The sequence below is a fragment of the Maylandia zebra genome, linkage group LG6 (assembly GCF_041146795.1).
Source record: "Maylandia zebra isolate NMK-2024a linkage group LG6, Mzebra_GT3a, whole genome shotgun sequence".
NCBI lineage: Eukaryota > Metazoa > Chordata > Actinopteri > Cichliformes > Cichlidae > Maylandia > Maylandia zebra.
In genome coordinates this window covers 11,245,907-11,258,841 of record NC_135172.1, presented here as the reverse complement: position 1 = coordinate 11,258,841, position 12,935 = coordinate 11,245,907, and the positions used below count along the sequence as shown (strand labels likewise).

General features: G+C 41.3%; 2 protein-coding genes across 3 annotated transcripts; one reads left to right on the top strand and one right to left on the bottom strand.

Annotated features, from left to right (window-relative positions):
• Nucleotides 1-3,030: 3,030 nt before the first annotated feature.
• Nucleotides 3,031-4,148, top strand: LOC101466537 (G-prodeshotein coupled receptor 4). The gene is made up of 2 exons (XM_004574540.1): nucleotides 3,031-3,411; nucleotides 3,618-4,148. The coding sequence occupies exons 1-2, from the start codon at nucleotides 3,031-3,033 to the stop codon at nucleotides 4,146-4,148; spliced, it is 912 nt and encodes a 303-aa protein (XP_004574597.1).
• A 1,924-nt stretch (nucleotides 4,149-6,072) lies between these two features.
• On the bottom strand, nucleotides 6,073-8,403 carry LOC101464499 (uncharacterized). 2 transcript variants are annotated; one of them, XM_004574534.3, is made up of 3 exons: nucleotides 8,160-8,403; nucleotides 7,388-7,652; nucleotides 6,073-7,231 (listed from the first exon to the last, which is right to left on the bottom strand). In XM_004574534.3, exons 1-3 carry the CDS (start codon nucleotides 8,249-8,251, stop codon nucleotides 6,560-6,562), a joined length of 1,029 nt encoding a protein of 342 aa, XP_004574591.1. In that variant the 5' UTR covers nucleotides 8,252-8,403; the 3' UTR covers nucleotides 6,073-6,559. The 2 variants fall into 2 exon arrangements, with proteins under 2 accessions (XP_004574591.1, XP_004574592.1); XM_004574535.3 differs by having other exon boundaries at nucleotides 8,098-8,402.
• Between the last annotated feature and the right edge of the window lie 4,532 nt (nucleotides 8,404-12,935).

Sequence of the window (12,935 nt, the reverse complement as noted above, 5' to 3'; positions counted from 1 at the left end):
TCCAGTAGGCCACACAGGTGACAACTGAATAGGGCTTGAAAGAAGTGGGACCAAGCTGCCTCAGCAGGTATTCTCCAATGGGGGGGAGGTAGTGGACGTTGATTATGACCAGCGCAGACAGCACTATTTTGAATGCTCGCTTTTTAACTGGGTGGACCTCTTTTCTGCTGGGCCCTGACTGGCGGAGAGACTTTAGAATCAGGGTGCTGCAGGTTGTTACGACCACAGTGGAAAAGCTTATGATTGCTAGTATCACATTCCACTTATACCCTGCAGAGACTTTGACCAGAAGGCAGCAAGCAGCAGTGATGGCACTCCCCATCAAGCATAACGACAGCCGCAGTTTGGGATCCTTGAGCCGCAGAAAGAACAGAGGATGGCAGACTGCTACGTAGCTGTCCAAACTCAAAAAGCAAAGAAAAAGCGGTCCCCCTCCCTGGTTTAAACCCCACGCCAGGAAGCTAGTGGCCTCCATTGACTGATTAAACCAAAGATTAATGCATTCACCCACGACTGTGATACAGAACAGCATATCGATTACTGCCAGGTTCAGTGTGAAGATCTCTGAGGTAGAGCAAATACCAGGTTTGCGCAACAGGAGGTAAATGACCCAAGCATTAGTTGGTAGTCCTAGTGGTGGCACAGTCACTACTGTGGGCAAGAAGTACCACAAAAATATTTCAGTCGCTGCCGTGGAGTTTCCCATGTGTCTGCGTTGAGCTCTGTCAAAAACAGAAGATATTTTACAAATTGAAATTTCAACGAAATACTAAAAATAACTAAAACACAACACTGGTACATTATTACCTTACAAAGTCTTAACAGCGTGAAATACACTGGGCACTTGCTTCAATTCCAAAAAACAAATCTTTCTACTCTAGACAGATAATTACTTCGACTCATCTAAACAAACACTGCTTCTTTATTTTGCATGTCACATCTTATGCCAGGTGCTGTTTTGCACACTTTGTTTCGTTTAAAGAAATGATGCAAATTCACTCTATCTGTCACGTATTTACCAGCTCTATTGTTATCATAGTTCTGTTTTCAGCTTCTCATTTGTTTAGGTGATGTGGTCTCCTGTGAGCTGAACAACAACACAGTTTGATTTAACCCACCGTTTGCTGAAATCTATTAACAAATAATCCTGATTAATTAGTAGAATCTAGACTTTTAACAGTCTTATACAGAACTGTGCAAAGTGTTGTTTATATTGTGCTATGAAAATGTGATATTGGTGCAGTAATTTATAGATATATGTGCAAAGAACTGCAACAAGCAGTATGTAAGAAAAAAATAGAATTTGTACAATTATAACAACCTTGTCAATATTTGGTATGAATGAACTCACATAAACTAAAACTACTAGTTTTGGACTGTGTGCAAACATTCTTAAAATACCATTTTTCACATGGTGAGGGAAATTTTTCACACTCATAGATAGATAGATCGATCGATCCTTTGTGCCCTCCCAGCCTCCCTATTGGTGTGATCTCTTTTGGTCAATCACTACTGGGAGAGGTAGCAGTGGTCTTGAGTGGATTGTACACTGACTGTCAGACTGTAGATGTTGAGGGCCAGCCTCTTCAGAGACGGTTCTGTTAACCTTATTTTACACTGGCGAGCATCAGTAACTGTCTTTCCGATACTGAACATTCACTTCTATTCACACTAGTGTTTCAACATAACAGTCAGATATGACGTTAGCTTCTCTGTCATTAGGAGTCGAAGGATAATGTGCAAAAAATGTGTCAACTGTACAGTTTGTACAGAGGTTGTCTAATAATTTTATGTTGGTATTACATAAAGGTAAACGATTCGCATATATGTCATATATTAGTCGAATATGTAAACATTAACAAACATATAGGATAATTAGTATAAACGAGTGTTTTTCATGGCTTTGCAGGCTCATATTCCCTAACAGCGTTACCCTTTTTAAACTTCGTACAGGCAGTTCAGTAACACCTTGCATTAGATTTCTCATTGATGCTTACCTTGCATCACCTGTTTACAGTGTACAGTTGCATCAGTGAGATGAATATTTCACTGCAGTTTTACTGTAGGTAAATTACCCATAGGAACAGACCTGGGATCAGCTTGACTTATACACCCTATGAGTCATAAATGAAAACTATGAAAGCACAAACCTAGAGAGGCAGCTTGGTGCAACTATAAGACCAATGCCTTTATAATAATGCAACAGCTGAGAATATGTTATGCAGCTACACAACTTACATATATCATGTTCACAGTACAAAATAAGGTAAGTTGTTCAACAACTACAGACCCCTGATGGCACTGCATCTAGCCTGTATTTCATTTATGTTTTATCTCTGAAGCCCATATAAGTACTTTTTAATGGACACAATAACATTTCAATCTAGCTCAGCCAAAACAGGCTGTATGTACGCTACATATCTGAGTTATCCAATCGCTGAAGCTGTCTCTGCATCACTGGCCAATCACAGCTTGACATGACATGATTTTGAAAAGACGTCGTAGATGTTCGTCCAGATTGGCCAAACACAAAAGTGACGTTAGTCCTTGTAGAGCATGTTTATAAGTGAACTGCTGGTAATTATGGGAACATCCTGCAGTAAGTGGCGAAGACCAGGACCACAAGACAAATCAAAACCTTTTAAGGTAAGATATCTTTGTGTATGTTTCATCTTTAGATTTAGGCCATAAGCAATGACATTGGGCCACTGTGTGGAATCAAATAGCAATAAGTTCCTCCATGGCTCTATTGTTTGGGTGCTAAATGTAAAATTAAAGTGTACAGCAAATGAAAAGTTTCAAGCATCAAAGTTTTTAATCAGGTTATGAAGGGCATTAGAAAGACTAATAGTTCTTGAAACAACACAATTCTCTGGTGCAAAAACATTTTGAAAAAGCAGATCTGTGGAATGGGCATGCCCTTCCATCTATTTTTTTGTTGGCTGCTGGTTTTCAGCCTGTTTTCTTTAAATACTGAACAGTAAAACCTAATTGGTCTTTCTAACAACCTTCCAGCTCCTTTGTTCTGCAATGTCCAACAACACTCTGAACACTGCCTACAATCATTCTGCAAACTCTACCAACCCCAGTGCGGTCCACATTCGTCCGCTATGGTACGAGTTCCCAATATGCGCCGTGGCCCCTTATGGCTACATTTTCTACTATGGAGTCAAGATGTTCAACCTGGCAGTAGGGACTCCGTGTAACATCTTGGTCATCTGGCAGATCATAACCAAGAAAAGCGACGCTTTCACATCTGACACCTTTATCCTCAATCTGGCCATACTGGACGCCTACTTCTGCCTCATGACGCCCGTCGACCTTGTCAATGGGTTATTGCTGAATGACAACGGCATCTGGTACTTTAAGCGATTGGCATATGGAATCAAAGACTTAGCGCCACTCTTTCTGGTGAGTTTTTCATTTGTTGCACTAGTGTATCAGATGTTTTCAAATAGTCTGATGTGCGAAGAAATCAGACCACTGGAGTGTTTTTTGTTTTGTTTTGTTGCTCTCCCAGTTCAATAAAAAGCTAAAGCTATAAAATTATTATTATCAATTTCGTTATTTTTCAAAGCACCATGAAACACAGTCTTTCTTCTTGTCTAACAACCCAGGTGTGTATTTGTCTGGACCGCTACATGGCTGTGGTCCAACCCGTGCTCTTCGCTGGCATCCGTGACAACAAAATCCGAATCGGGATTTCTGTGGTGGTGTGGGGCCTCATATTGGCTTACGCCCTGGTGAAGTGCATCCTGGGACGCATGCCTGTCGATGGTGTCTTCAGTGGCATCATCCTTTTTGCGTTTGCATTGATGATCTTTTGTAACATCTCCATCATCTGGGCCCTTCGGCACTCTGTGACGGGAAAAGAGGTGATGCACCCGGTGAAGAAGAGGGCCTTCAAGATGGTGCTGATTAACCTGGCCATCATCGTGGTCAACTACTTGCCACCCGTGGCGCTCATGCCCTTTGCGTCATACTACACGGCTGTGGCGTTTCAATGTCAGATCCGCGTCAGTGTGTACTCCATCATGGATCTGAGCTGCAGCATTGAGCCTCTGCTCTACATCACAAAGATGGAGCGTGTGGAAGGCACATGCTGTGGAAAGAGTGTCTGTGAGAAGCCGCTCGATGTCACCACATAACTGAACCTCTAGTCATAAATCCATCACAAAAGTTTTTCAGAGAAGACCGTGCATGCACTGTTATACTTTTATTTGAAGAATTTTGTCCTGTGTGATCCGGAGAGCCGGTAAGAGAACAACGTCAAAGCTCTTGAGCTGGTGGACAAACCTAGCTTTAGTTGAAATGTAACCTAATTATCTTTTTCACTAGCTGTTATGTGGTTGTAATTCTTACTCCATGCATATGATAATTAGTAAATAGTTGCTAAATAGTTGCAATATCCAGAAGAAATACATAATCGATTTTTAACAAACCACAATTTAGTAATTCCTTGAGTTAAGAGCAACTTTTTGAAAAACTGGAATAAGTTGCCTTATGCAATTAGAGAATGGGCTTTAAAAAATATGAAAAGAAGTGATTTTTAAATTTTAAAGTCACTTAAAAGCCTATTTAGGCAGCTTTTAGCGGCGGTATCATCTGAATTTCAGGAGCGGGACCACTCCTCCTTCACGCCCCCTCTGGCCTGAGGCTATAAAAAAACCCCTTCTCCAATACCTGCTGTTCTCATTTTCATATTGTGATATTTATATGCTCATATTTTCACAATTGTAAAACCTTACTGTGGATGTAAGAGCCAAATTATGTAGATATTTTGCATCCACTTTATTGTGTAATGTTTTATTTGATTGTATTTGATGGTTGGACCCCAGGAAGACTAGCAACCACTGTTGTGGAAGCTAATGGGGTTTACTTATAAACAAATAAACAGCATCCACCACAACCAGTTGTTTCTTATTCACACTTGTAGTTTGTGTTCTCATCTACTTCGGGGCAGGGATAGCTCAGTAGGTAAAGTGGTCGCCCCATGATCGGAAGGTCGGCGGTTCGAATCCACTTAACGGCTACCCTGAGGTACCCCTGAGCAAGGTACCGTCCCTACACACTGCTCCCCGGGCGCCTGCTTAGTGGGCTGCCCACTGCTTCACTGAGTGAATGGGTCAAATGCAGAGAAAAACAAGTAATTTCCCCATGGGGATCAATAAAGTATCCATTATTATTACTTATCCTCTGAAGGTTTATCGTAGTTATTGTTTGGAAACGATTGTGTTCTTTCATAAATCCTCATTTGCATTCAGTAGCAGAAGGCTAGTGTTTCAGGGGTTATATCGGCTAATGGGATAACAATTCAGCTATCCCAGGACTAGCTTATGAGCACCAAGGTAAGTGGAATTAAGAGGACCTACAGGTCTTTTATTATCATCACTTAGATTAGGCTTTGCCTCTAATGGAACTGTTGACATTTTAGTTTTATGTAGTTAAGCTGTCTTTGTGTCAGGAATTTAAATTCAGGCTAAATTCTGCTCCTCACATACAAGGACTTGAATCATCAGGCCCCATGTACGTCATAGTACCATATCCCCCCAATAGAGCACTTCACTCTTAGACTTCGTTCCAAAGGCGATAGAGGCTTCATCTAGCAGGCATCTCTCCAGTGGAACCAACTCCTAGCCTGGATTCAGGAGACACAGCCTCTCTACATTTAAGATCAGACTTTAAAACATACAGTTAGGGCTGTCTTGTCTCCATCTGCTCTCTACCCTTTCCCCTCACCCCCAGCTGCTCGAAGCTTATGGCTGCCCCTCCCTAAACCTGGTTATACTGGAGGTGTCTTTTCTGATAAAAAGGGAGTTTTTCCTTCCTACAGTTGCCAGGTGCACATAGAAGCGATCGTTAAAGAAGTAAAAGAAGCTGTTGGCTAGTGAGCACACCAGACGAGTAAATAAATTACTTTGAACCATGGAGATTACTCCTTGAAGACTTTAGCTAGCTCTCTGCTTTTTCCCCATTGCAACCAGCAGCAGAAACCCTCCTCATTAACTCTTGAACATCTTTTGGACCATTATAATGACAGCCAGGGGCACTGCCTGTATTACAGAGCACCGATTAAGCACTTTATTAATTAATTTATTAATTAAGTCTTACAACAGAATCACACGGAGGGACCAATTAGTAGATGTGTAATGAGCGAGCACACAGATTATGCAAGCAAACGAACTAAACACATAACAATCGAATTATTCAGGAACATAAATAGCACAGTGTAATGATGCTATGACATAACTGAGCTTTTTGCTCTGTATTTCTGAGGTAAACTGTACATGTTTACTGGTTTTTGGCAGAGTACAAGTGTGCAATGACACTGATGTTTTAATCTTAACATTGTTGGATTTTAAAGAACGTATTTAATACGTGATTTAGAGTAATTTGTAAACTTTAATCAGATATTTGATGTCTGAATCAAATGTTTGTCTTGCAAAAAATGAACAGAGTCACTTAGAAGTACTTAGATAACCAGCTCGGGTGTAGTGATTGTGCAAAGAGAATGGTGATTATTTGGTAAAAACAGTATCAGAGTCAGAATCAAAGAGCATTACATTTGACTGATTTTAGTGTGCATTATCTTCAGACTCTCTAAGCTGGCTTCAGGCCCGTCTTCTGATGTCACATATCCCGGGTAAGTGGGGTAAAATTGGGGAGACGGTGGTTTATCTGGTTTATTTTCACCCGCCAACAATGGCAGCAGGAATAGTGGTATCAGCTTGGCATGAGCGTAGTCGATCTCAAAACCCTCAAAAATAAGCCCCACCCCCCAAGCGCCCAACCCATCCTCCAGGAGCCACGACACCTTCTTGGCGGCCAGCACCAGTCTCTCGTAATCTTCTTTTTCCAGTCTGAATATATCAGAGGTCAAAGGTCGGCGTGGGACTAACACAGTGAATCCAGGAGAGTTGGGGAATGGAGTGAGAAAAGCCACATGACCTTTGTCCTCCCACACGCGCCACTGCTGCTCCTCACCACGAACAATACGTGAGAACAGCGAAGGGTGAGCCGGATCGTCCCCGAGGAAGGTCAGATCAGGGGGGGCATCAGGCAGCGGCAGTTTGGCTCGAATCCTGGTCTGGATTTCAGTCAGGCTGGAGTCACTCCATCGTGGGGCAGTCCTGGAAGTGCAGTATCCCGGGTCATGGGCGTTGTGCTCTTCTTCCCCAGCCAGATGAGGGCGCCACTCTGCGTCCAGACCACACAGGGGGAGGATACGGATCTGTAGTGAAGACACGTGTGTTTGCTAACTTAAATTTACACAGAGGGAGCTGTCTACATGCGTTTACACGTGCTGTTAAAATGCATCAACAGCCTTTCAGATTGCTACTGGTTACACTTTACAGTGAACAGGTCCACCCAGTGTTCAGGCCCTCACCTGAGCAGGTCTATCTCTGTGGGGTCTGCTGACCAGCGCACACCTCCGAACTCCCAGCCTGTCACAAAGCAGCTCTGCCACAGCTCTCGCCCCAAGCAGCCAGGACAAGTACTCTGGCTCCCCCAGGTGGAAAATGCTGCCTCCTTGGGTCCCGGGGGTGCTGCTCTCCAGGATGACAGAGCCCGGGGTCCAGGGCCGAGGGTGAAGGTAGGCTACCAGCCCATCTGACTCCCAGATGACGTGACGCTGAAGAGCGGACGACATGCTGAGGAAAGGGAAGGAGAGAAATATGAATCAGCTCTTAGCTCTTCCCAATAGTCTAAGATGAATTTAGTGAAAACTGCTGTTTCTGACTACGCTACACATCTGACTCAGGCGCACGTGACCTTTGTGAAATTTAGTCACTAAATTAAAACGCATGATTTTAATGGAGTCATCCTTTTAATAGCTTATGTTTAACTCTGTATCAGACAGCTGCATGCCATTTCTAAAATAAATAAACAAACAAACAAAAACCCGCTAAATTATTTCGTTAATGCAAATAAACGTTGTGCCGATAGAAACCTTTGACTCAATTAAACACGTATGAATGTTGTCACTTGTGCTGAGATAAAAACATGTTCCTGGAATAAAACAACAGCTTTCAGAACAGAGTTTGGATTAACAGTCTGCCATTAACATGAATGTTTGCGTAACTTGAATCAACATACCTTCTAATAATAAGCCTTGTGAATAAAGTTGTAGTAAAGAAGGGCATGCGGACAACACCGACCTGCCTTCTTCTTCTTCTCCTCTAAGCTGGTTGTCAAAGTTCATGTAATAAGCACAAACAGCGACGAAAGCAGCGGCAGCACTTAGCCACATCAGTCAGACGTGCCGACGATATGAAACTGGGACACTTGAAACCAACTTTTACACAATAAAGAAAAACACAAGAACTAGAACTCATCCATTTTCAGCTCATGCCTCAAACTTCCGCTCAGCTGACAGGAGCCAGGAGCGGCTTCTTCTTCTTTCACTTCTCTTAGCAGTTTCCAACAAATCGGCACATTACCGCCACCCCCTGGAGACAGTTTGCAACAGCCCGTCTATCTGTGACACCTGCTTCCTGACTCTTTCTGTAGTGCAGAGAGCACTTTTGTATGATGTCATTAAGATCCACATATACATATCTATATTTATCTTTTCTTCTTTGCTTTCTTTCAGCCCCATATTTCTAACAACGTAATATAATCAATGAATAAAGGGGTTCGATTATTATATGAAAAATAAATAAAGCCCTAAAGTGAATAAGCAATGTCCCAGCGCTGAAGTGCTGGACATTCTGTCTGCCATTTGTCCAGTTCAGGGATGATACAGACACTGGCACCTATACTCAATTAGATCAACCAGTTAACCTAAGAGGCATGACTGCAGGAGGAAGCCACACAGACAGCATGCAAACACAGGTGTAAGGACCTTCTTAATATGAGGTGACATCACTAATGACCACACCACTGTGCTATCTGAGAGAAATCAGTATTTCAGTATTATCAGTAATTAATATGTTTATGCGTAATTGAAGTGCATTTTCAGCATTTATTAAATAAAAAGTTGAAAAGTAAAAATGCTTTATCTGAGTTCAGCATCAATGCTAAAAGTGTGACTGAGACAAAAGTGCTTGCAATAGTAAATGTGCAGCTTTGGCGAGAATGCTGCAGATCACACTTTGGGGTTCATTTTTAGCCTGCAGTCTAGCAGTTTCACATCTCTGTCGGCCTCAGAGCTTTAACAGCAGCACTGCGTATTTTAATTAATGTTGGTTAATAATAAAAAAAAAAAAGCATGTATATGTTCTGATGCATCTTGTATGTAAAAATGAACAGAAAACTCTTTGCAGTTTGAGATGATTGAAGAATTCCACAAACATAAATTATACAAGGGAGAAAATGTATGTAAATTGATGTAAAACAAATCAACTGTACTTGAGCTGAGAACATTTGAACTAGGGGTGTGTTTTTATAATCGATTTATCGATTAAAATCGATTCTGGCTTGGGTAACGTAAAATCGATTCATTAAAATCCTGAATCGATTTTTTAATATAAATGTATTTTGCCCAAAATGCCAGAATCTCAGGTTAAACCTCACAAAATTTCAACAACCACCAAACAGCTAAGAGAGTAAATGAGAGCAGGAACACGGATTCTGCACAAAGACAAAACCCGCGGATCAGAATCAGTTAGATGTCGCCTTTCTCACAGTCGGGGCTGAAAGCCGACAGCTCGCTGATTCTGATCTGTTGTCGCTTTGTGTTCCCTTTATGCGCGGATTCTAAAGCTGTTAGTTTGATGTCTCTCCAAACAATATTGACCGAACCAGCAGCAAAAGAAGATCCAAACTACGCTTCACATAAACATCGTCATGTATTCACTCTTACTTTTACTGTTTTGCTTCCACCACGATGCACAGCTCTCTCTCTCTCTCTCAACAGCAGTTTCCCGTCTAAAAATCCGTTTTCTTCATTATTCGCTTGCTTGTTACACACAAGTCTACCGTTGTTTACAGCGTTTTATATACTTCCGAAAAGAAAACCTAATTTCTGCCGTTCAATACTGAACAAATTTAAACGTTTTAAAATTATGCAAAATGCAAAACGCTTAGCTGTGTCTCTAATAAAACCGCTGTAACTTCAGAGGTAACGTTCATGTGTTGATTAATGGTTTTCTTTCGTTTTTGATGTACTGCAGAATATTTTTATAAAATCCCAGGCCAGGAAAATCGCCTTCATATTTTTCTGTGTTTTATCTTCAGCTACTTTAACACAAAGGCCTCTGCTGTGATGCTCACACCTTTGATAAAGTCTTGCGTGTGTCAGCTTCCTTTTTATAGATACAAAAATATGTAAATGTACTGATCTGAATTATAATATTTCTGGCTGTCAAAATTTTAATTAATACGTTATGTTTTCCAGGCCCTCCTCTGACTTATCCTTTTATTTTCTCCTAGGAGCTGTTACGTCTCTGACTTAAGGTCCTGTGACCTGTGCTCGCCTGATGATTGTTGGTTTTCAACACAGACAGCAGAGGGCGCCAATGAAGCGCAGACAAATGTGAGTGCCTGATACACAAACACCATCACATTTAAACTGCTTATAAACAGCACAAACTGTCTGCTATGGAAACACCTCTTTATCAGATCACACATCACAAGTGTGTTGACTTTCATTTCTGGCTTACTGCCAGCAGTGTCAACTTGCTTCCTCTTTCCGAGGAATGTCAGCAGACCAAAACCCACAGAGCACTTCTCGAAATACTTTCAGATGACTCATCCCACACTTACTATATACATACATGCCTTTACCAGCAACGAGAGGGCGGGTAGCGCTGTAGTCTCTGTGCGTGTATATATGTGTCATCGTGGTAAAAAGTATTACAACTAAAACATGGCCACGTGCTTCTTTGTCTCTATGAGTGACTCCGTGGCAACAGTACGAGGCGCAGTCACCAAACTTTAAGTGTGGATTTTAGAATTAAGGTTATGATTACGAACTAATCCTAATTAAGTTCTAAATGAAAATGTTGGCATGGCAGTTGATAGGTGTCACGGGATCCTTATTGAAATATTGGATTCCTAATCCCTAATCCAATCCCTTTTCATATCACCTACCACCTAACCGTAATCCTTACTCTTAGCCTAACCCCCTAATCTTAATTCTGCCTTTAACCTTTAAGGGAAGTTTTAATGTTGAAAGAGTGATTTGAGGAAAGGAGGTGCAGACAAAAATATCATCACTTCCTCAAATGCCCTTTAAACCTTGTAAGGTTCCTCACAGACATGGACAAATCAAATCATAGATTTCCGAATGTCTGCGTCTGGTAGCAAAAAGATTCCACTGAGCTTGAACTGCTCCATGTAAAAGTATAAAAAAGTGCACAAAAATTTAAAGGTAAAGCATGACTCTCTCATTCAATACAGTCACTGTAAAGCAGCTGTGGCGTGTGGTGGTATTATAAGTTTCAGAAGTGTGCAAAATACAGTTCCCTCTGCTCTACTTCATACGGGAAGACTTTCAGAAAGTTTGCATGTGGTTTCCTGTGATAGACAGTGAGGCACGGTGAACAAATGTGTCGTCCCATTTTATGGAAGTAAATCTGTCCTAATCTGCACCCCGTGACCTCAGTAATGAGCTCAGCTGCTCGGGGATCCTCTGTGGGCATTGTCAGCTGAAGACCAGTACAATGAGTCTCTAAGTCAGAAGGGGCAGAATTTAAAGCCCGAGTGAAACACCGAAGTGTAGCAGGAAAACACCAAAACAGTAGAAAATACTATATATGATGCAAGTTGGTTTTAAATGAACTCAGACTAAGTTTCTGCTGTATGTGTCACAGTTTCTTTTCTCGCTTCCTACGACAAGGCAGAGGTGTCAAAAAAAAAAGGAAATGAGCCAACAAAAATGCACTGGGGTCAGACGAGTGTTAAATCTTGAGGAGAAGCTGACATGAAAAAACATCCAGTACATGAAGCAAAAACAGAGTTTGTAAAAATTCTAACAAGCCTGACAGTCAGTATTTAGTATGACCACCTTTATTCTTCAACACAGCCTGAGGTCTCTTAGGCAGCTTTCTTTTAATTAGTCTTTAGGAATAGTTCTCCAGGCTTATGAAAGGACATTCAAAGCTCTTCTTTGGATGCTGGCTGCCTTTTGTGCTTTTTTCTGTCAAGATGAAAAAACACGGTTTCAGTTGTTTTATGGTCCAATCCAACAGCATTTTTCTGTGTTCATAATTCCCTTGATTTTGACAAGATTCCCAAATCACTGGGGGGCTGGAGCCTATCTTGGTGTCTTAGGGAGAGATATGTCAGAGAGAACATGGAAACTCTACAAACACAGACCCGGCCTGATGGTGGAACTTGAACTAAGGATCTTCTTGCTGTGTGGCAACAGTGCTAACCACCGTGCTGACATTCCTCAGCAAATGGTCAGGTACAAGGACTGGACTGAAAAAGTGTAAAAGCAGTCAGTGGCCAACAAAAGCTGTTGAACAGGCCTCAGAAATTCTGGAGAAATGTTGCTTAAGACCACTTTAAACCATTACAAGGAAGTTCGGAAACTTAATATGGAGAAATGAGTGGTGGCTCAAGACTTTTGCACAGTACTGTTTTCAGTTGTAACTGCAATTTATTGACGTGTTTAATGATTTACCCACATGTGGTTTGTGTGTGTATTCAGCTGTGTTGGTCCTGCTCACAAATGGCAGGAGCTAAAGTGTGAGGCTCCGTCACACGCAGTGTAGCTGTCACGCTACCAACTGTTTCCCCACTTCACAGTTAACATCCCATTTTTAATTTTGATGTCAATGTAAAAAAATATGGTAAAATAAGAGAGTTACATAAAACATTTCTGCAGAGTGTAGATCAAGTCAAGTCAAGTCAAGTCAACTTTATTTGTCAATTCTGCCACATGTACAGGACATATAGAGAATAGAAATTTCGTTACTCTCAAACCCTAGTGATTAAAAAAATGCAAATAAAATAATTAAAAAGTAAAAATTTAAATAAATACAATA